The sequence below is a fragment of the Aristolochia californica genome, unplaced genomic scaffold, assembly GCF_029961685.1.
Source record: "Aristolochia californica isolate CCGP_79_NKW_82.1479 unplaced genomic scaffold, dmAriCali1.0.hap1 SCAF_3, whole genome shotgun sequence".
Taxonomy (NCBI): Eukaryota; Viridiplantae; Streptophyta; class Magnoliopsida; order Piperales; family Aristolochiaceae; genus Aristolochia; species Aristolochia californica.
This window is the reverse complement of record NW_027181992.1, coordinates 46,206,816-46,230,507: the sequence shown is the minus strand read 5'-3', so window position 1 is coordinate 46,230,507 and position 23,692 is coordinate 46,206,816. Positions and strand designations below refer to the sequence as shown.

The window sequence follows — 23,692 nt, the reverse complement described above, 5'->3', positions numbered from 1 at the left end:
TGGTTTGTGTTTCGGGTTTAGGGTATTTTAGGGATTAGGATTTTTAAGGTTTAGGGGGTTTATGGTTTTTAAGGTTTTGGGGGTTTTGTGTTTTTAAGCTCTAAGATTTTTTAGGTTTAGGGTTTGGAATTAAGGTTTAGGGTTTTGGGCTTTTAAGGTATTAAGTTCTGGAATTAGTGTTTAGGGGTTTTTAGTCCAATTCAAACAAGGTTGGGTCGCCTACACGGGCATCCATTAGCCAACGAAAGCTGACCCCCATCACTGACGAGGTACAGTTCATAGTGACTGCGAAGTTATATGGGGCTCTATGAGGGGTCTTTGGTGAATTTGGACTTGATGTGTGTGTGTGTTTTCATTGTTTAGTGCATATGCATTAGTGAAAATAATTTAATTAATTTTGAAATGTGTGAGAATGTTGTTGAGATTTTTTGAAGTGCTACGGAATGTTTTTGCCATGTGGTGAGGAGATTCGGGTATTATACATATCCACCACATGGTATTTTTTTTATGGTTTGTGTTGGTGTTTTTTTTTATGGTTTGTGTTGGTATTTTTTTTATGGTTTGTGTTGGTATTTTTTTTTTTTATGGTTTATGTTTCCGTGATGAGTAAAGGTTGTCTGATAAAGTTTCTTCCGTGAGGACCGTCTCAGATTTAGATTATACATAGCTGCAAGAAGACAACCAAGTGGTCGAACATATGATATTTGGACATTCGATGATGATAACAAAATGCTCGATCTCTTGGTCGACCAAGTCAATCTAGGGAACAAATTGCCTAACGGGGTGTGGAAGCATGAGGTATACATGGACTGTGTAAATAAGTTCAATGAAGACACAGTCATGAAAAAAACTGTTGAGCAGGTGAAGAATCGAACAAGAGCATGGAAGAAAACATACCAAACGGTAACGAGCTGTATCAACACTAGTGGGTTTGGTTGGGATGCAACCACACAACGAGTTACTGCATGTAATTCTGTATGGCTTGATTACATAAAGGTCAGTAAATCTGTATGGCTCGACTACATGATATACTATAAAATATTTTTTATGTTTTCCGCGTTAGTATAACTCTATTCCAAGACGTCTAAATGATGTTTTATTCTTGTAGGAGTATAAAGATGCTGAGAAGTACAGACGTGAAGGCCGCCCCTTGTACGACAAATTAGTTGTGGTGGTGGGAAACACAATAGCGGTAGGGTCAGGAGCTGCAACCTTGGTAGATCAGGGCGATGAGGTGATCCGTGAATCAGAACATGTCCCGATGGATGAGCCAGAGGATGTTGATATAGTTAGGGATACTCCATCACCATTATTAAGCATGAATGAGTCTCTAGGTAATCAATCTAAAAGAAGTAAACGGTCATCTTCAAGTCGTCGTAGAAAGAGAAGCGAAATGCCCGATAATGACACTAGTAGAAGAATCTTTGATGCAATAGATCGAATTGCTAAGACATTTGAGAATTTCAAGATGAAAGACGATATTGTAAGAGATTGCGTCAAAGCCCTCAGGGAAATCCCGGACTTGCCTACAGAATTGAAGTATCGCGCTCCTTCATGGTTGGATACTCCAACTAAGAAGGTCATGTTTATGGAAATGACAGTGGAAGAGCGGGTCGAGTGGCTTAAATTTTGTTTTGAAAACTAATTGTAATGCGTTATAAATACACTATTTTTTGGAATATTATTATGTAGTAGACATGATATTTGAATTATGACGTTGCAAGACTTATTAGTATGGTTTGTATTTAAATTTGATATGTTGTTGTGTTTATAGATTGCATAGATGAATATGGTGTTTTGAGTATGGATGTGGAATGTGGATGAATGTAGGATGTGGAATGTGGATGAATGTAGGATGTGGAATGTGGATGAATATAGGATGTGATTGAATGTAAGATGTGGGAATGTCGATGAATGTAGGATGTGATTGAATTTAGGATGTGGGAATGTGGATAAATGTAGGATGTGATTGAATGTAGGATGCGGGAATATGGATGAATATGGTTGTTTATAGGTGTGATTGCAAATAGGTTATGATTGAAGATTGATGTTTACTTGTGTTTATGAATTGTAGGCGATTGAATTTGTGGATTTCCAAGGATACTATGACAGACGATGAAAAGGTTGCAACTATGGTTGCATTCACAACTTTGTTGATCGCCATGGAAAGATACTATTTGTACCATTGCAACAGACGTGTACCACGTTCTTATGGGATGAATGGTCCATTGTATTTGCAAAAGGCACTAGACAAATCTCCAGTTAAATTTCGGAAAGTGTACAAGATGAACGAACTGGTCTTTCACAAATTCACAAATATACTTACTAGTAAAGGGTTTTTATCAGCCACAAAGACCATCTCAGTTGGAGAACAACTTACATATTTCCTCCTAACTGTTGGTCAAGGACAAGTGTATAGTATCACAGCAGTGATGTTTGATAGATCAAACTGGATGATAAGTAAGTATTTCAACAAGGTGTTGGATGCAATCCTCAAACTTCACTCTGATTACGTCAAACGGTCTTCGGAATGCACACACTCGAAGATTTTAACAAATTCAATGTTTTATCCTTACTTCAAGGTAACATAACTTCCTATAACTAAATAGTTTTAGATTAATATACAAAGTTAGTAAATATTAATTGAAAATGTGTAATTAGGATTGTATTGGAGCTATTGATGAAACTCATATCAAAGCCAACATTCCATTTGAAGATCAATCAAGGTTTTGGAATAGAAAATGTTATCTCTCACAAAATGTGTTCATTTGATATGCAATTCACTTATGTACTTGCTGGATGGGAGGGGTTAGCAGCCGATTCCCATGTACTGAAGGATGCATTGATTCGTCGAGATAAAATCTTTGTACCTGAAGGTAAGTAATATATTTTTATGCAGTAATTTTTTATCTATTTTATCTTCAATTATTTTGTGGTATATAATTTTTATTATAGGAAAATATTATCTAGTCGATGCTGGTTATGCAAATCTTTCGGGATTTTTGGCTCCATATTGAGGAACCCGATATCATCTGCAAAAATTTGGAGATAATATTCCTAGAAATGAAAAAGAATTATTCAACCGAAGACATTCATCTTTACGGAATATTATTGAGCGAACTTTTGGTGCTTTAAAAGCTCGATTTCAAATGTTAAAAGGCACTCCTCCATTTTCTTTTAAGATCCAAGTGAAAATTGTACATGCTTGTTGCATATTGTACAATTATATACGTGTAGAAGATTATGATGATATATTTGAAGATGAAGATGATGATTCGGGTGGCGAGCTCGGTGGAGGAGGTGATGCGGTCCAATTAGGTGCAATGGATGATACAGACAATGATGATTGCGATGATCTTGAGGATGTGGGTAGCCAAGTAACAAACATTCAGAGGTAGAGTGCATTAGAATCCATAAGAGCCGCACAATTTCGAGATGCCATATCGACATCCATGTGGAATGATAAATGATGGTTTACTCTTATTACTTTTGAACATGCGTAATTTATACGTACTAAACTTGTAACTCGTTGATTGTAATATTAAAGGCACGAACTCGTTATTTGAATAATTTTTTTAGGTTATTTTCAAAGTTGTATATGTATTTATTAATTATTTTTTAAATTTTATTACTATATTAAACTTCATATTTAAGTCTCTGGTAAATAAAATATAATTAAATTATGCATTTGATTAATTAATTACTTTTAATTTTGTCAAAATATATTATTAATTAATACAATGCAAATCTATCTTATGTTATTAATATAATATTTTTTATTCATTAATCATAATTTTTTTTATTTACTCTATTGTATTAGTGATTTAATAGTGGTAATTAAAATATTGTTAACTCAAACACTTGGTTTAATTAACTCATTTTTATAATTAATAAAATCAATGATTTTAAATTTCTTAGATGAAGATGAAGATGAAGTTGTCCACATTACCACCTATTTCGAAAATGAAGATGAAGATGAAGATGAAGATCAAATTTTCATTTTGTTGACTAACCCCTCATAACGACCTCAGGAGATGAACTGAATAATGCTGATGTTAAAGTGAATTCATACTCATTTTTCGCTTAAATACGTGAAAGTGAATAACTGTGTAATTCACTTTCACTTTTCACTTATACAATGTATTAACGCTTTTGGAGTCACTTTTCCTTACTAAGCTGAATCAAAGTTCTACAAGATTTTTCTGCAATTAAAAGAAATAGCTGAAGGTAATATGGAGACTGTTTCAATCTTTTCTTCTAGTGTGGACTCCGGTCATGCGTAACAAAGTTCTCACCTCTTGTTTTCTTCTCAGGGTAAATATGGATGTAAACAATCGTGCAAGATTTCTTATTGGTTCAGTTCTTAAGATTTGGACTTCCCAGTTAAAGTTGCGAGCTGCTATTTAACACTCACTTGCGTCAATCGTCGAGGCTCAACTGCTTTGTCTTGGCCCTGGTCTTCCCACCTTATCTCAAAACGAAATATTTCATCCTTTTTCCGGATTTTTGGTGGGAGGACTGAGAGACTAGAGAGAGGTGAAACTTGGATAGAAGACGGGTCGGACCTTTCTTCTACTTTCTCCCCTAGAATGGCGTCTTTGCCGCAGCAGTTTGCAGGATTGAGATGCCCGCCGCTCTCTTCGTCTCATTTGTCGAAGCCCCTTTCTTTGAAGCCCCATAAGACTTCGTTTTCCTGCATAGTTTCTGCTGTTGCAATCTCGAATGCTCAGACGAGGGAGCGTCAGAAGCTCAAGGAAGTTTTCGAGGAAGCCTATGAGCGGTGTCGAACTGCCCCAATGGAGGGCGTCGCCTTCACGGTCGAGGATTTTCATGCGGCCCTTGACAAGTACGACTTTGATTCGGAGATTGGTACTAAGGTCAGTTTTTTTATTTTTTTTTATTTTTAAAGTAGGTACTTTTGCAACGAAAGGAAATTCTCACTGGGAGCCTTACACCCATGACGAAATTGGGTTTTATATCCTTTTTCTTCTCTGCTGTCACAAGGACACTCGCTGTGGAGATTTTCTCATTACTGCGTATGAGCCTGGATGAGCTATTGTCAACTTCAGGGTAGACTTACTCAATCAGTTTCGTTGTGTTCTTCATATTATACACGCTGTGGATGCAATCCCTGATGTGTCTGAGTTCATAAAGCTTTCCCTTCCAAGTTTCTCTGAATTTGTAAACCAAGTGAACTGAAGATTGAATGCTGATCAATATATTAGCTACCTGAATTGAGTGGCTTAGCTCAAAAGCTGTTTGATGAAATTCCTGTTCTCCAGATTGTGCAAACGGGGAAAACGAGTTACTTTTTCTTAAAACTTTGTGCAGAATGGTTACATATTCTACCTTTGCATCATTGCTTCTTTCTTGTTAGTGGTTAATTTGAAGGAAGCCACACTTTCTTGGGCAGTTTTCATATTTCTCGGGAAGAAGTGTTTACTTCAATCCTGTTTTCCTTTTAGGTCAAAGGAACTGTTTTCTGTACAGATGCAAATGGAGCACTAGTTGACATTACAGCGAAGTCTTCAGCATTCTTACCTGTTAGAGAAGCTTGTATTTACCCAATTAAGCACATAAAAGAGGCAGGCATATATCCTGGACTACGAGATGAATTTGTAATTGTCGATGAAAATGAAGCTGATGATAGCTTGATTGTGAGCTTAAGATCGTTACAATACGACCTCGCTTGGGAAAGGTGTAGACAGCTTCAAGCTGAGGATGTCATCATCAAGGGAAAGGTAGGAGTATTTTGATCTGAGCTATCTCCGGTGAAGTCTAATATTTCTTGGAAACATGTTTCTTTAACTTGCATAGGTATTTCCTGCCTGCAAGTTAGTTTGATGGCTGTTTGAATGGCATATTATCCTTTGAGAGATGAGCATCAATTTTGATTGAAAATAAATTTATTGAAGTCGCACATAATGTACAGGAAAAGTCTGTTAACAGACTTGATAAGTAGGACGGACAGAGAGCTATTAACTGTATTTACATTTTGTTCTCTGAGGAAATGAAGCTTGCAGTCACTGGTCTTTGTGTCCAATTGTTTGGTTGCCTTATGTTCATCAATACCGAGATGACATACTTTCAAACTAAAGGCTGAATTCTCTATACAGGTAGTTGGTGCAAATAAAGGAGGAGTGGTTGCCATTGTGGAGGCCCTTCGTGGGTTTGTTCCATATTCACAGATATCAAGTGTATGTTCCATCTTCTTTTGAATTGTCAAGTTATTATTGGAACTGCTAACTTTCTGATATATGTTTGTAGTTCTGTCCTTTGTTTCCGCTTCCCTGTTTAGTTTGTTCTAAACTCTTTCTTAGATTCATAAGCAGTGATAAAAAATCATAATTTTATTATATTTGCCATCTAGGCAATTACGTTTCACAACTGATGTTGGCCACTTGCTAGCAGAAATCGACTGCTGAGGAGCTCCTTGGTAAGGAACTCCCCTTGAAGTTCATGGAGGTTGATGAAGAGCAGTCCAGATTGATTCTCAGCAACCGCAAGGCTGTGGCCGATAGTCAGGCTCAGCTTGGAATTGGATCAGTGGTCACTGGAACTGTTCAGAGCCTGAAGCCTTATGGTGCCTTTATCGACATTGGTGGAATTAATGGTCTTCTCCATGTTAGTCAGATTAGCCATGATCGGGTTTCAGACATTGGAACTGTCCTGCAACCTGGTGACACTCTTAAGGTAATACAGAATTGACCCATCTGTGCCTTTGATACTGGGTCATATCTATTAATCTAATTGTGGATCTGTTTTGTATTTGAAAGGTGATGATATTGAGTCATGACCGCGATAGAGGTCGAGTGAGTCTTTCTACCAAAAAGCTGGAGCCTTCACCTGGTGACATGATTCGCAATCCAAAGCTTGTTTTTGAGAAGGTAATCATCTAAAGAGATTTTGCTCCATACTGACTAAATTTATGCAAACTTGGTAATGTATTTGTTCTTATTTGTTCCGTCATTTGAATTAGGCGGATGAGATGGCTCAGACATTCAGACAAAGAATAGCTCAAGCAGAAGCGATGGCCCGGGCTGACATGCTCAGATTCCAGACTGAGGTAATTTACTGGCTTTCTATCCACCCATCCAAAAAGTGAACCATGGGGTTGTTACTAAACGATGAAATTATCAAATTCTATAGTTTTGAGTCATCTGATTGATTAAGTCCTTACTGAAGTGGAGAATTTCACTCCGGTGGGGCTTTTCTTTATCTGAAGTTTATAACATCTCTCTTTTTCTCTTTTTAACTGTTGGAACATCTTCTCCATTGACAGAGTGGATTGAGTCTAAGCTCAGAGGGTATCTTGGGTCCTCTTTCACAATCAGACTTGCCAGCAGATGGGCTAGATTTAGGAGATGTTCCTCCTGCTGTAGATGAGTAAATATGAAGGCTGTGAAGGAATATATAGATTGCTTTCTGTAACTATAATCTTCTGTATCATTTGCATGCAAGAGAAGTCTCAGAAGTGTGCAAAACTTGTCTACATAAGGCTGATCAGATTCATTCTCCTTCTATCCTCTAATTTTTAATGTATCTTTGTCTTAGTCCTACGTGCGAAACCGAGACATTGAATAATAATATTTATAATTTTGGCTAGGTGTATCGGTGATCCAATACGGACATCATGCTATATAATATGTACACCGAGAGAGATCCATAAGAATGGATTAATACTTGCATCTTATCAGAGAGACGCTCACCCTTGACTGTAATGCACTTGCACACTGAAGAACACAGACGACACATCCATACGGTTAACAGAAACCAATTCTTTCCTTTATGTTCCCATTGAAGATGATTTTTTTGCAGTTTTGTGTATTCCTTGAAGATTATTTTGTTTTTGTTATCGGTATTCTTCGTTATGTCAGAGTCACCATTCACTTTTGCCTTATCTTTAGCCTATTTGTTACTCCTGGTACACCATCCAAATTGAAAGGGGGTCTAGCCCCTTAATAGATTGTTCCCACAAACAAATCTAGACCTGTAATAACCAAACCACCCGCCTCTTAAAAGCTCATATAGCTACACAAAGCATGAAAAACCAAAGTTAGATATCCCTACATTAATTCCATCTGCAACTTGCATATAACAAGTACTACTAATAGCACCTCAGAAATCAACAGAGAACCCATGCCTTTAATCAAATTAAAAATCCATCATTACACCATAAAAAACAGGAACAAGAATAGCAAAGCCAGACTTTCTGAACATGAAACGAAAGGGCTAGAATAAAGTTATGCTGCCATTGAAGCGAAGAGAAAGTTACTATCTATCACTGCTTCATGTATGGTGGCCCTGACGTGCCCTGAACGGGAAGGCCACTTCGCCACATTTGGAGTCGTGAGTGAAGGAAGAAGGGGAGTTCTGCCTTTCAGTCTGCATGTCTCTGCTCGTGCAAAGGCGTGCAGGAGGGAGAGGGTCTCCACGCAGTCTCTGCAGAGAGGAAAAGAGGGTGAGCTGAGAACTTTGATCCCGTCAAAGGGATAGATGGGTTCGGGTTTAGAAAACCTGCTCCTAACCCTGTCTGAGATACCATCCTTGTTGCATTTGTCTGAGAAGATTCAAAAGAGCGAAAAGAACGTCAACTTGTTCTCACTTATCAGTTCAATGAAGATAAATTCAGTGGCTATGCGGCACGAAACGATTGAGATGAGAAAGAAAAGAAAACCAGCGGTGATATGCTTCCATCTCATGACAGAAAGAATAATCTAATGGAAAAAGGAAGAAAGGGGATACTATACATCTTTATCCAAAAAAAAAAAAAAAGAGATACAAGGTTCAAAAAAACAAAAGGAAGAAAGAGGAGAAAGACCGCAAGGGAGAAGAAAGGACGAAAGAGCAGGTGCTAGTTAGCATCTCATTCAGAAAATTTCTTCATAGAATTTGGAAGCCTTGAGTTTGATATGTAGCTGCCCTTGACACTCAGCCAAAAGCAAGGAAAACAATTCCAAAAAACTGCAATTCATATATGGAATTAAGTTTTGTATTCAAAATTCTCTCTGGGATGTACAATCTCGAATATGGTTTGACCATATCACTTTGGCAGCGACTCCTTTTGACATCAATGCCTATCTCATCCACATCTTTGTGAGTTGATGATCCATTCCAATCTAAACCGACTTACGTCTACTCATAGAAATTTCACCTAGTGGACACAACATTAATAGTTAAAGATACAACGAGAGTGAACATTGAAGAGAGAGCAACAGGCCTGAACGACCTAGGTGTGTCATTAACGATAAGTTCAGAAAGCTGTAACTGACAGGAAGTATTTCGAGGATACCTTGTTAAATTTCTTGTTTGCTGCTCTTCTTTCCTTTCTTTTGTTTTTGTTTTAGCTGGTTAAGTCCTGCTGCCGTTATCTTTACGTTGCCAACTATTGCAGCTACCAACTCTGGGTCTGTACAAGCTTTCATAAGTTCCTTTTCCCTGGTGGTCACTTCTGGCGTGTGACTAAACAAATTCATTGCAGTTTTTGCAGCTGAAAGTACAAGAATAAATTGTTAGAGGAGGGGGGGGGGGGGGGGGGGGGGGGGTTAACCAGTAGAATGCCAGGATATAAATATATATAAGGCATAACGCGGAACTTGAAGAGTGAGTTCATCAAGTTTTTCAAATAAACACAATCTCAGAATCACATCATATGTAACTAAAATCATCGTTAACATGTGAATATATTCACTAATAACTGGAAATGCAATACGTATGTGAGTGCCCATGAGCAGGAGCGGCAAGTCCCATTATTTGAGCCAAATTCAATCAAATTTAAAGATGGATCAGGTTCAAGTTTGACAGCAGGCCCAGAGGGGTCCTGGTTAAATGATTCAGAATTGCAAGAACGAGAAGGACTAGAAGTTTCTTACAAATGAAATGGCACCATTCATTAGATTGTCTCATGAACAACACCCACGAACATATTGGCAGTAACTGGAATGTAAACACACAATTTATATTGGGAACATATCTCAGTGCCAGAGGTGCATATTTAGTCCTTACTTGTGGGAGCTTCTTCCAAGGCCTATTCATGTGTTCTTCTGGAATAGTACTACCAAAAAAATACAAAAATTCTAAAAAAATGATGAAAAACCAGTTTATAGAGTTCATAGAATGGTGAATTTTTAATATGGAAGAGGAGGGATTAACACCAAACTAGTACCCCTCATAGGGTCAGCTCCAGAATGTATCACCACAAAAAGTCCGGCTCCTTGCTTTGCATGGCAGTTTGAAAAGAAGAAAATGGTTACTTTGGGCTTAGGTTTGCCCTTTGCCAAGTTAATGGTCTAACTTGCCCCTTGCTACATTTTTCTAAGCTGACAGGGAAAATTAAAAGGCAATCTAGCACCTTATTTTATATTTGCAGAAAACGTGGAATTGTCTAAAATATATGCGAGTCATACACTCAAAAAAGGTAACAGAGTGACGCAGAAAAAGGCTAGAAGACTAAATGGAGATGGAGATCGGAGAGCTGAGCAAATGATGAATGCCACTATGGGCATTAGATCGGCCGTAATCTAAAAACTACAATATCAAACAATGAAAAATAACATCCACATAAGAAATCAGAGCCACAAATTAGAATCTTGAAATGAATGTCAAGAAAAATTAGCAATTCAATATTGGAAAGGAATGCATTATAACACTGAGGCATAGCACCAATAGCTAGGAAGTAAGAGGCTTGTCTAAGATATTTATGCATGTTTGATAGAGGCCAATAACACACCAGAGAAGAGGGTAAGACAATATTGATCACGGACTATTGGAAACTGATGTATTCTAATGTTGAAGAAATTGCTGAAAAGTATGAGGACAAACTAAGTCATCCTAAACAATAGAAGGTTTATGAAAGGAGGAAGCAGAAAAGGAAAGGTGAAGACTTAAAAAGACAACAGCTTACTATGTTTGGAAGATCACTTTTTTGGAAACTACACAGTTTAATACTTTCTATAAGGAAAGTCAACAAGTTGCTACTACTATTATTTTCCTAATTTCTTAAAATAAGTCCCAATTAGAAGAGTTATTTAGGAAAGTGTTTGGTTAGTAATTTCCTTTATTAGCAATCAATTTAGGAAAGTCATAAAGTATTCATTGTTGGTAGATTCAATTTTAGTTAACTGCTGGAATTCTTTTTCCAGCAAGTGATTTTCAATTTGGTAAATCTCAATTCAATTGTAATAAGAAATTTTAGTCCTAAGAAAATTCTACCAAATAGAGGGTAGTTTTAGAGTCTATAAATAGGGATCTTGCAGTAACTTTCATATGTTGTTCAAGAATAAGACAGAATTTAGTTTTGGCTGTGTTAGGAACAGAAGAAAACTCAAAGGCATGGACGCTAGCAATCAAGAAAAGACTCGGGAGAGATATTTAAACAATGAATCCAACATATAATAAAGAAAACAAGAAGATTCATATACCTTAAGTCAACACATATAGAATGACAAAATAAGATTGAGTTATATGAAAAGAAAAAATGTTACTTGTCACAAGGAAATGATGATGGTAGTTAAAATTCCTGCTAAGCATCATTTATCTGGTCACTTCATTATCAAAATGGATATCAGCCACCTCCACAAATTAGAGCAAAGTTAAAAGCAACATCAAGTGGTATTGATGGTAAACTAATGTAGATTATGACTATCATACACAGATAGTTAATACCTTTCCCCTTCTTTGCAGTGCCAGGAGTTATTTTCACACGATATTTATATGTTTGCAATGCATTGTATGGACCACAAACAGGGACAGCATAGTGCAGGATATCATTTGGTAATGGGTTCCCTGTCAAGTAATCGATGTCATTCAGCTTGCCCTTCTCTTCATCCCCAATCTCATGAATATCATCTTCCTCCAGTGCTACTCTATCCATCTCATCATCATAGTCTACATCAGCTTCAAGATGCTTGTCACTACTATCCCTGTTTACTTGTGCATGACCGGCCATTGCATCACCATCAATTTCAGCTAAATTTTCTTGACAATCTCGAGAAAGGTGGCCAACTTTTTTACACCGATAGCATATTTTTGAGGATTCATCCTTGCCTGTTAATTTGAGATAACTGGTATTAATAAAACCCAAAAACATCATGGCAACAAGAAAGTTCTAAAACATCTGTGAGAGAGAATGGGATCATCCAACCAAATAATAGATTAGAACAACCAATGTGCAACAGATAACACAATTAGAGAAAATATCAAATGAAAAAGCATTCCTCAAAAACAAATTTTGTCTTAGATACCTAGAAAACTTAAATCATATACCTGTAATAGGTCCATCTATTTTAGGAGGAGGCCCTTTTCTGTCTGGCGACTCTTTTTCATTCATTGGAGATGGTTTCCCTGCAGACTAAGAACAGTAGTGCAAACTGTCAGTAGAACTCAAATAACCCTGAAATATGTCATAATTGGCTGGAAGGATTCCAAAATAATATCTACCTACCTCTGTAATATCAACCAAAGTGCTTACATATCCACTATTGGGTATTGTCAGTTAACTCTTTAACTTTGACAGAGGAAAAGACAAAAACATTCCTGTAAAAACAAAATTCTGATTTTTTTATATATTGTGTATATGACTGCTACTAAAGTTGGGTCTATGTCCATCCCAAAATGACTAATCAAAATTAATAAATCTCTTTCCAAGTACATGATTTTCTTATCTTGATCCATGAACAAAAATCCTTATTATTCCTCTTAACATCTGAGCCCTCTTTTTGGATCATGTGGACAGCTTTGGATGAAGGTCCCATACACATTGCTCAGGTACCATGTTAAAGTTGGGTCCAAGTCTATCCTGAAATGATTAGCTAAAGTAAAGAGACCTCTTCCCAACTAATAAGCACAAAAGTTCTAATCCCAGATCTATATGAGACTATTCTTGACAAGTGCTATATAATTTCTCAGACAAGTGACGTGGTCCCACTTAAATAACCATTTAGGTGTCCCTCACATCATTTTTGTGTCACATTAAATTGGTCCCATTTTAGTTGTATAGGTTCCGATTCATTGTATCCTTCTTTTAAGGGCCATCTTGTCTTTTCACTTATCAAAGTTTGAGTTAACTGCCGGAATTTAGCAGGGAAGTGTAAGCAACTGTGCAATTTTTAGGGTAAGTAGGCAATTAACCACCAAAAACAGAAACTTAGTGATATATTGAATATTTTATCTATGTTACTTACTGCTAATAAAGCCATTCGGATTTTCCTTTCTTCCTCATCCTGTTCTGCATACTTCTGCTTTATCTTCTTAAGTTTGCCCCTTTGTCCACGACTTGGCTTTCCACCGCCACCAGCAGCTTGATTAAGATTATCAGAATTTTTATGTGAACACAATTCTGGATGCTCATTTTCTCTAGAGGCTTCTCTCTCATGATCACCTGATGCAACATCATCAGTACTTTTCTGCCCCTTCTTCAGTTTCCTTCTTTCTGCCTTCGAGATAAATTGCTTATCTTTAACTACTGTTGTTTTCTCTACACACTCAAGATCCTCTACCAAAGGAATTTGAGTATCAGACCCTCTATATCTCTGGGGTATTTTAGCAGAACCAAGTTCAAGAGCCCGATCAATGAGATCCTCAAGCTGCGTTTCTACATTTTCTGAGGAACTATCATTATTAGTACCATTCAAAGTAGAGAGTATGTCTCCAGTAGGATCTTGATGACCAGGGCCATCCTCGTGATCAAGCTTAGCTGCAATATCAGATTCTACAGTTTTATCTGTGATTCCAGTAGTTAGCTCATCATCTGAATCAGAATCTACCTGCTCACTAGTTGGTTCATTTACTTCCAAAATGGGGGAGCCTTCCTCCTCACCCCTTACCCTCCTTTCATTTAAATGTGATCCTAGGGAAGATTCATCCAAGCGGAATAGCAAGCCAAAACCCATAACAAGGGGGTGAGGAGGAAGAAAGTTCTTTTTCCCACGGATCATAAAACTACCAGCAGTTAGATATTCTCCTGTGGGAGCTGTTTTACTAACTTGATGAGGATAAACCCACCAAGCGCTAGTCACAATTTTTGAATCCCATGCTTGACTGTGACACACCTGCAAATTGGAAAGCATATTAGTAGAGACAAAGCAGCTACTAACATTGCATTACCATCTCTCATACTCGTGCAATAATCTAAATTGATGAAAACACAAAAAATAAGAAGTTCTATGCTCAAACTTACAGTGAAGCAACCTGCTTGGTTCAAAGTAAGAGGAGGAACCGGATGATTCGGATTGTGATTCTTTATGACAGTACTAGATGCTCCATGGAGGTCTGCATGTATGTACCTGTTTCAAATACAAACAAATGCAAAAAGGTGACCATGTAGGAAATGCATAACATATTTCAAGGCTTGTGTATAAATATGCATATGTGTATAGACAGGAGCAACTTTTTCTATCATTGATATTTATCATGTATTATTATACATTTTGAATTTCGCTAATAATAATGTAAAATCTGTTATATTAGCGGATACATATCAAATTTTGACAAAGGAAGGATCAGAGATTAAGTTTTCACATGGCAAAATGATTTTCAATCAAGAAAATTTGATGCCTCAGAGGTAGGCATTTAGTCTATCATTAATTTCACATGAAAAATATACTCACAGATCTCCTTTAGACATGTATCGCTTCACAATCATCTCATTTTGTTGGGCATCACGACCACTAATCACCAAGTAATTTTCGCTGCTGATAAACCAGTTAAATTTCTCAAACCAATGAACTTTACGCATATGTGTAATTGCAGCCACAGTTTTTTCCTGCAATAAAGGGAAGTGAAAACAAGAACATGTTAAATCTAGTATTGTAAGAGTGATTTAATCAGAAATTTAAGAAGACACATTTTCAAGCATGTGTGCAAGGTACCTGTGAAAGCTGGAGACGGGTCTTCCTTTCAGCTGCTTTAAAAGCTTTCTCATGGGCTGTAGTTGTCTTTTCCTGCTTACTCTCCTGCCGTTTTTTCATCTCATACCAGCGACGAGCATTGGCATGAGCTGACAATGCCAAATCAACTTCCACCTTAAAAAAAGTAATAAGACAAAGGTCAAAGATACTTAGAAACATAGAGAAAATGAGCTGTTCAATGACAACTCTCGTAGTGTTTAACATATATTTTAACATGACATGTACTTGATGGAACAGAGAAAAATAAAAAAAAGAGGCCTATTTTACTTGAGGAGGCAGTACAATCTAGGAGAATTGTACCAAACAAGGACCATTGTGCAGTGGGAACCACTTCAAGTGCATACTTTCAGAAAAAACCATCAGTAAAATAACCTTTATTGACAAATATGGCTCCTGTGACTCTCCAGCCTCCACAGGCAAGAATTTCGTTTACTTATTCTCAAAAGAAAGAAAAACAACTAAAACAATGGTATTCTCATATGGCATCCACCAGCTCTACTTAGAGCTTTGGAAAAAGAAAAAAAATCTATGCCAACAAAGGATGGTGCTGGGGATGCCATATTCTCAAGATAACCACCAGAGATCTCTTCTAAAAACTTTAAAAAATGCTTGTTCAATTACTGGCATTGATTAGGGAGAATCAATCACTTCTTAGGGAACTAGAAAGCAGACCATGCAAAGAATTGATATAATATTAGTCCATGCAGCTGTTTGAAATTCTAGTGAACATCAAGAATTATCATTGACTGCTCAACAGCCTGCAGAGACATTGTGGATACTCTTTAGTTTTCATTTGTCCTTTCAGTGGAAGAATACCGGGATCAGTTTTTTTGGAATGTTGATCCCGCATCATACTACTGTCCAATGAGCCGGGGAAAAACTTCACACTAGATATATCCCCCAAGTGGCCATTGAGTCGAAAGCTCAATCCACATTTAGAAACTAGAAGAGCCTCTGGCTGCCTGTGTTAGTTCTCAGCTCTTATATTTTGTTACAACAACCCACTTACATCTGTGTTCCTGAAAGGCAATAAACTTAACTGAAGTAGACCACAAGTTGTCACTTCCAAATAGATATAAACCCAGGAATACATACATGTGAATATATACAGCAAGATGCACGTGCTGAAAATACAAACCACTCTTAATTTAGGTGCAGAGTTTTCTATGAGAAAAATCAACGTAAATAATAATACATACATGTGAATATACACAGCAAGATGCACGTGCTGAAAATACAAACAACTTTTTCCCCACAAGTACTCACCTTATGAGCAGGGAGTGTTTTTTCATCATCATCCATTTCATCCAGGTTATTGCTCAGCAGTAATGTGATGCAATTTCTTTCAAGGTGAAGCTTATCAATTAGCCCTGCGACAGGGTTTCCAGACTTTTTCTCCTCTTTAACCATACGAGCTAGATCCTCCCAAGCCATTCCATTAGCAAGTGCTACTCGGACAGCTAAGATGGCTCCATCAACATCTTCAAGATTATACTCAATCAATTTTGCCATTGCTATACTCCGATCAACTTCGTTTTTCAGTGTGTACACACGATTTTCCTACAAGATAAGACAATTGTTAAATTGGGTTCAAGGCCCTATTCCAAAAGGACTAGCCAACTTAGGAAACCTCTTTCCCAACTAATAAAATCTAGATCCTTGTACTCACTAATCCATGTGGGACTATTCCTCAACAACAATAAACTTTTGAGAAGTGGTATGCAAACTATAATATTAGAGACATCTAAATGTAAGTGAATAAATTTCTGGAGTAATGTCCATTGCAATTGCCAAACTAATTCTAGTAGCTGATATCTTTTCACTTTTTGCTTTGGTAAAAATCTAAAGTGAAAATTGAACCTGATCTAATCGTATCTTATTAAGTTTCTGAATAGCAGCTTCTTCTTTTGATTGCTTTTGTTTTTCTGCCCTTTGACTTTCAATTTTGCTATAGAATTCATCCAACGCAGCATCGAATGTATCAAATTTTAGATTCTCTCTTGACTTGAACTGATTCAATAAAATGGGGCAGAATTCATCATAAACCTGCACACAGACAAAGATTCAGGAAACAATCAAAGGCAGTTAACATAAATTGTCTCACTTTTCCATTTCCAGTAAGAGAAACCATCAGCTGTATTTGAGACAAAGATAATAAATTCCCTGAATCAAGTAAAATATTAAACCAAATACAATGAAAGATTGCAACAACCTATTTAAGAAATTTCCAACTGATTCAGAGCCCATTTGCAGGACACACTAACTAATTAAATTGGTTTAAATATTGAAACAAAAACATTAATTTTTTATCAAAAACTTAGAACTCACAGCAGATAGTATTATAAAAGATATTGCACAAAAGACAAAGCAGAATCAAATAACCTGGTTAGAGATTGCTTCTGAAGCAGGTAAAATTTTCTTCCTTTCTAACCCTCTGTTCTGCATCAGAATGTATCCTTCAGGAACTTTTTCACCAGATATAACATCCACAAGCCAGTCCTCAAACCTTGTAACAGCTTCAGCCAAAACCTGAATTGTATCATCTTCAATCTTAAAACCCTCAATAGCAATTACCATGTTTGGAAGCAAGCCTGCATCCAATATGATGTGCTCCGAGAGGGCAGGTCCATAACCCAGACCCTCACCAAGAACAGCCTTCAGTGTATGTTTCTTGGCACTGGTGCCAGTATAACTTTTCTTGTTTGGATCAGATAGCTGCTTAGTTTTGCTAATATCTTTTTCTTTAGATCTTTCTGAAGCATGGCTGCTATTGTCATCTTCATGAGAGTTGTTTTTCTCTGATGCTACTGAAGTATCAAGTGCACTTTGTAACTTAGCAATCGTGGTCCTCTCAAAAACACGACAAGCATCAATTGGATATGGATGACGTGACATTATAGCAAATCCTTTATCATCGTCCCTGTGAATAGTACCGAATGAAACAATATTTCCTACATTGTTTTTAAATTATGAAATACTTTCAAAATAAAAACTTTTTGTCCAAAAACAGAAGCAAAGCTGCAAGTAGGATAAGAACAGAGGTTAATCGGTGATAAAAAATACAAATAATAGCAAAAACATAGCAGGATGGTTTTGTTTTAATGCAAATATAGCAGGATGCAACAACTTCAACAACCAGAGGACAGACTAAGCACCACAACCTCATGCATTAAGAACTATACTGTGGGCATGCAATCTTTAGGCAGTCAAATGGTAAGCAAAAATGTTAGGCTACCATGACCGATGTTGGTAACAATACTGCAGCAGCTCTCTAGTGTCTTCAGTTCATGTTCTTTCCTAGACAACATTTCCTAACAGCCTTTTAGTAATATGACAAAGATCAGTAACACCTGATGGGTGAAATAGAGATTCCTCAAAACAAACCTGTGCGACCGTAGAAGAGTCATGACCATTAACTGAGAGTCAGTGAGGATGATGTTTCCATTGGCATACAGCTCCAGGATAATAAAGTGAGCATTACTACTCAATCCAAATTGAAAGAGAATAATCTGTATAATAGTTTTAGAAATAAGGAATAAGAAATTATAGCTAAAATAGTAAATTCAAGTTTCAAAATCCACAATAAATGCAAAAGGAATTGATATCATCAAATATATAAAATTTCTCCACTTTATCAATTATATTGTATATATAAAAAAGATAACTAAGAAACTTTGAGATGTACACGATCATATCCAAGTTGGCGGACATCCTCAAGCCTTCTTGTGCGTATGTGCTTCCTTAATTTAAGGGTAAACCCAGAAGGTGTTGTACTCTTGTCCCTAGAAACACAAAGACGACAAGTCACCGTAGTCAGAGATTCTATTAAAGAAAATATTCAAAAACGCTTCACATGGTGAGGAAACTACCTCATGTACGCAGTTGTGTGCAACCTTACTCCACTTTCCATTAGCAATAACACCTTTTCACTCTCACCAGATTCTGTAACCCCGCTGCTGTTCATCAGCTTGAATATATAAGTCTGCAAACCAACTGACAAAGTATTACTAACAGGTCCTCAAGTAATACTCCTATAACCTAGACGTTCCCAGCAATTTTTATGCCTCAATTCCAAATTCTAAATTCATTTCAAATAGTTCGCAACAGCCTGAAGCGTCCATTCACAGAAGGATCAAAATGTTTTAAGCATATAATAAGTGCACGAATAAAGAGATAAAGAAAATTTAAAAGAGTGATAGGGTTTAACTGATTCATTTTCAATGGGAATTAGAAATACCTTCGGTGAGAGGTCGTAGACGTTTGAACATCGCATTCCGATCAACCTTCTTAAGCATTTCACCTCTGCGGCCACGTCGGCCGTGTTCATTCTAACTTTCACCATCTCCCTTCTATTTACTTCTCCGGCAACGACCCTTTAGATCTGCAAATCCTCGTATAGAGAGAGAGCGATTCTTTCGTGGTCTATGCAAGCAATAGTCTACGGCGAAATTGTGTTTTCCTCTCAAATTGAGTTCCAAATTCCAATAATCTCCGAGGAGTAGGAAAGTTCGAGACTTATTACTTGAAAGTACTAAATTACCCCTATTCTTTAAGAAGACGAACGGTCTGAGCTACCGACAAGATGGCAAGACATGCAAATTTGCCTCTTTATGGTGGATACTTTAGGTATTTTTCTTTAAACCTTCAAGCAAGAGATCTGTGGAACAAGAAATGGAAGGGAAGGGATTTTGTTCAGACATTAAACACCGGAAGACACGAGGCCCCGTCCTCTACGTTCATGTAATCTGAAATCCTCTTTGGATCTCGCTGAATTGAAATCCTTTCTAGAAATGGATCCGAATCAGGTAAGTTTTTCGTTCTCCCACGTATGCCCTAGTACTTTCTGAAATTACAACTACTTTATATATGTGAGACCAATGTAATTGTTTTAGTTCTTCATTTCTTTCTCGGACGTATATCTTTGGAGTTCTAGTGCATTTGCGTTCTCATAAGTTTTTTTTTTTTTAATTCTGAACTTGTTATATGTTGGTATTGAAACGGTAGATCTTGCTTCTCTTGATTTATGAATTCGACAGTCGTACAGGCTCCGTTAGGTCTTTCTTTCCGATGGAGAATGCTGTCATGATGGATCTACTATCAGTTATGAATGTGAATTTTTCTTTATTCCCTTTTTAATTTAATGGACTTGTGTTTGTTATCGTTTCAATGTTGGAGTTGGGTTTTCGTCTGTTTACAGCACGGTTTGGGAGGTATTTTCGGAGTTCCGGATCTCATTAGGCGCTTGGTTGATCATCCCGCCAGGATATATTAATTTCCACTTGGGGTGAACTTATTTTTAGAGAATTAAGAAAATTTTAAACAATAAGATGAACTGTTTCAATACTACTTGCTTGTTCTGTGAGCCAGTCATTTCTTCTTTTATAAGCCTAACTAAATCTGTTCTCTCTTGTCCTGCAGAACTTAACGGAAAATTATGCTAACCCCAAAACATGTTTCTTTCATGTTCTCTTCAAGGTATAGTGTTCGTATCTTACAAGTGTTTCTGGTTTTGCTTGATTTCCTTTACTTCTGAAAATCTTACCGCCTCATGGCTACTACAGGCTGCAGCTCTGGCGTTCTATATTCTTTCAGCTCTCTTCTTTGATAGTTTTGTTATCATTTTTGTGGTCACCGTTGTTCTCGGTGCTCTTGATTTTTGGGTTGTGAAAAATGTGAGTGGTCGGATATTGGTTGGTCTGCGGTGGTGGAATGAAATAAATGACCAAGGGGAAAGCGTTTGGAAGTTTGAATGCCTTGATCAAGAGGTACGTTTTGTTTCTTTCTTTTGCAATGCGAAACGTGTGCACTTAACATGGAGAGCAGGAACAACTAAACTTTATACCTTCCATTCCAGTGAGTGATTTTACTTTCATTATCTTCTTTATTACTGTACGTCTTAATTCATCTGTGTCATTGTGTTATAGTCCTTGGCTCGTATGAACAAGAAAGATTCGTGGCTCTTCTGGTGGACTCTTTATCTAACAGTAAGTATTTTATCTGTCCTGTGTTTTGAATCAAAGTGCAGATTGCTGACCAGTTTGTTGCCCTTACGTAACTTAATCTTGAGCACTAACGAATACCTATAGCATTTTTTTTCTGACAACCCCTACTGCATGTTGTATTTTGTAAATTTTTAGTGTTGGATTTTTCACTTTGCAGGCAGCTGCATGGATTTTCCTTGGAATATTTTCACTCATAAGGTTTCAAGCTGATTATCTACTAGTGGTTGGAGTATGTTTGAGTCTGAGCATTGCAAATATCATTGGCTTCACAAAATGCCGGAAAGGTATGTATGCACTAAGCTTATTTGAGCAACCATAGAGCCTAGAGCCATCACTTGCACTAGGTGTGAAATCTATGATGAGGCCTACATGATCAAGAACATAGCACATGAAATAAACTGCATTGGAAATTTTTTCTCTCTTTTTGGCTTTAGGAACCAAAATTACTTTAAAACCCTTGGTCATCTATGATTGCCACAGGATGGCCTCCACTGAGGATCTGTGGTTTATATAAATGCGAGTGAGTTTCAGAATTAGGCTAATACTTCGAACAAGATCCTTAATGTTATGGATTGGAAATCGACGAATTCCATGTGCCTTTACTCATTCTTTTTTGTGTTATATCAAAGTCTTTCTTTAGTAGTAATGGGCTTACTCGGTCAACAGATTTATTAATTGTAGTTGAGCTTGGACTGAAATGAAGCAGCAGTTCAGTTAGCTGTTCTTTCACTATGATTTGAGGCCACAGTCAAAGTAATATGAAAGATATATTACATATTTAAAGATGAAGTCGAACCATAGTTTTTCTTTTAAAATGGAGTATATTCATAGTTTGTATTGGAAATTCCAGCGGATACCTGTTACTTTGTATAAATATGAAAACATCAATAAAATTAAGTATAATGTTTTGATTCCTGGGTACTTAATCAGCATGTATTGGTGGTTTTTAGAAGTTTTAGTCAGTATCAGTTCATTCCTACATGGGCCATTTTATTATCTATTCGATTGGCCTGATTTATAGGCTTATCGTACTGTTCCTATAGTTTGACCCCAGTTTCTGGCCTTCATGGGCTGCAACATTTAACAGGCTTTAAGTTTGTTATTCCTGTGTTTAGCGAGACAGGAGTAGGTGAAAAACTGAGTACCATCTTCATTCTGAAAACCCCTCCACATCAGATGGACATTTTTAAAAAAATGGACTCACTGAAATTGTTGTTTGACATCCAGAATGTTTCAATCATAAATACACCTTCAGCCACTGACTAGTCAGACAACAAAATGTACTCCAGAATGTTGTGGTTTTCATTATGTAAGAGTATAGATGATTAGACAATATTCATTGTTTGATATCCTCATTCTAGAGTCCAACCTACTATATAGGCCACACTCACTCCCTTAACCTTACTATGTTAGTCTTATGTCAGAACTTTTATTTATTTTTTATTGGGTACGCTTCTCCTGGCTATGCTGTTGGTTAGCACTACTATTGATAATTTCTGATTTGCATGCATAATTCTGAATGTACTTAGGGGGCGGTGATATCTGGTACCCCTTGTGACCACTGAAATTCGAAATCTTTTTTCATCTGGATTCATTATTCTTTCAACTTCATTCTGTAGTCCATACAACTACCCAAATTTGAAATCTTTTTCATCAGGATTTATTATTCTTTCTACTTCATTTTATCAGAATTGGTAATACAGAAACAAACACATATAGCACAAATATTTTATCAGTCTTTCTCATGAATCTCTTTCTGTGCTACAGATGCGAAGAAACAGCTGCAAGCATTTGCTTCTCAGACAATTGCTTCCCGTGTTACATCAACTATACAGTCAGCTTTCAGCGTTGTCTGAGCACGGATGCATGCAACATAAAGGTCCACACATATACAATATAATCAACAGGACATGTCTGTGCATGATCTTTGGCCATTGAAAGGCCCTCTGTTTTGGGATTGATACACTGGCTCCTGACTTTTGTAGCATATAACCAATTTTTCTCGTTTTTTTTGAATACATTATAATATTTCCCATTATCATCATTCGATCCATGTTTTGCTGTGTCTACCTTGTATCATTTGTTCTTCCTAGAAAGTGAGATCAGTCTAGGAGTGGTATTCATTATATCACTACCCACCATCTGGGGTTTGTCCCCACTATAGCATCTGTAATTGCTTTTCCTTTTTTGGCATCCTTATGTGGCAAATATTTATAAGACATGAAGCTTTTGAAAATTTTAACAGACTATCAATCTCATAGTATATCCAAGGAGAATGTTGTTAATTTTATCACATTCTCAGCAACTTCCAGACCTCAGGTGAACGAGCTTGACAAGCTTTCTCCTGTATGTTAGACACCACTACTGAACAATTTATCTTTATTACATGAGGCCTTTCATTCAATAGACACAGGAGTGTTTTCTGCATGAGATCTTCTTTCCAAGATAAACAACAATATTATTGACAGGAAAGAAGAATGGGTAAAGAAATTAATGCCGTAGGACTCCCCGTCTCCAGAGCCCGACGCGGCTAATATCAAACAAAAGACGTGTTTGTGTCGTCCATCTGCATGTGTTCCACCGATCTCGACTATTTGATGCAGCCATCTCTGCTGGATTTCAAACAAGTAGAACTAGCTCTCGGATTGCGGGTAAGCTCTCTACTGGATCTCATCAATAAGTATGATTTCGAACAAAATTTTTATTTTGTTGCTATTGCTTCGCCCCACAGCCCATTCTCGTCAAAATCCTCTCTTAGTTGATTGGTAGTTTTAATTTCGAGGT

The 23,692-nt window shown here is 37.0% G+C and overlaps 3 protein-coding genes across 5 annotated transcripts; 2 read left to right on the top strand and 1 right to left on the bottom strand.

The window, feature by feature from the left end:
• The first annotated feature begins 4,429 nt into the window (after positions 1 to 4,429).
• LOC137959709 (small ribosomal subunit protein bS1c) lies at positions 4,430 to 7,605 on the top strand. The gene is made up of 7 exons (XM_068807043.1): positions 4,430 to 4,877; positions 5,466 to 5,741; positions 6,117 to 6,197; positions 6,412 to 6,693; positions 6,777 to 6,887; positions 6,980 to 7,066; positions 7,283 to 7,605. The coding sequence occupies exons 1-7, from the start codon at positions 4,590 to 4,592 to the stop codon at positions 7,388 to 7,390; spliced, it is 1,233 nt and encodes a 410-aa protein (XP_068663144.1). The 5' UTR covers positions 4,430 to 4,589; the 3' UTR covers positions 7,391 to 7,605.
• A 438-nt stretch (positions 7,606 to 8,043) lies between these two features.
• Positions 8,044 to 19,357, bottom strand: LOC137958802 (uncharacterized). 3 transcript variants are annotated; one of them, XM_068805939.1, is made up of 15 exons: positions 19,144 to 19,357; positions 18,776 to 18,888; positions 18,592 to 18,688; positions 18,291 to 18,415; positions 17,289 to 17,826; positions 16,767 to 16,952; positions 16,173 to 16,466; positions 14,868 to 15,020; positions 14,607 to 14,761; positions 14,177 to 14,282; positions 13,182 to 14,048; positions 12,265 to 12,349; positions 11,665 to 12,045; positions 9,293 to 9,490; positions 8,044 to 8,442 (listed from the first exon to the last, which is right to left on the bottom strand). In XM_068805939.1, the coding sequence occupies exons 1-14, from the start codon at positions 19,246 to 19,248 to the stop codon at positions 9,297 to 9,299; spliced, it is 3,399 nt and encodes a 1,132-aa protein (XP_068662040.1). In that variant the 5' UTR covers positions 19,249 to 19,357; the 3' UTR covers positions 8,044 to 8,442; positions 9,293 to 9,296. The 3 variants fall into 3 exon arrangements, with proteins under 3 accessions (XP_068662040.1, XP_068662041.1, XP_068662042.1); XM_068805940.1 differs by lacking the exon at positions 8,044 to 8,442 and adding an exon at positions 8,449 to 8,560; XM_068805941.1 differs by lacking the exon at positions 8,044 to 8,442 and adding an exon at positions 8,802 to 9,154.
• A 207-nt stretch (positions 19,358 to 19,564) lies between these two features.
• Positions 19,565 to 22,975, top strand: LOC137959778 (Golgi apparatus membrane protein-like protein ECHIDNA). Its single transcript, XM_068807128.1, has 6 exons — positions 19,565 to 19,711; positions 20,325 to 20,381; positions 20,468 to 20,671; positions 20,831 to 20,890; positions 21,066 to 21,192; positions 22,676 to 22,975. Exons 1-6 carry the CDS (start codon positions 19,697 to 19,699, stop codon positions 22,762 to 22,764), a joined length of 552 nt encoding a protein of 183 aa, XP_068663229.1. The 5' UTR covers positions 19,565 to 19,696; the 3' UTR covers positions 22,765 to 22,975.
• The last annotated feature ends 717 nt before the right edge of the window (positions 22,976 to 23,692 follow it).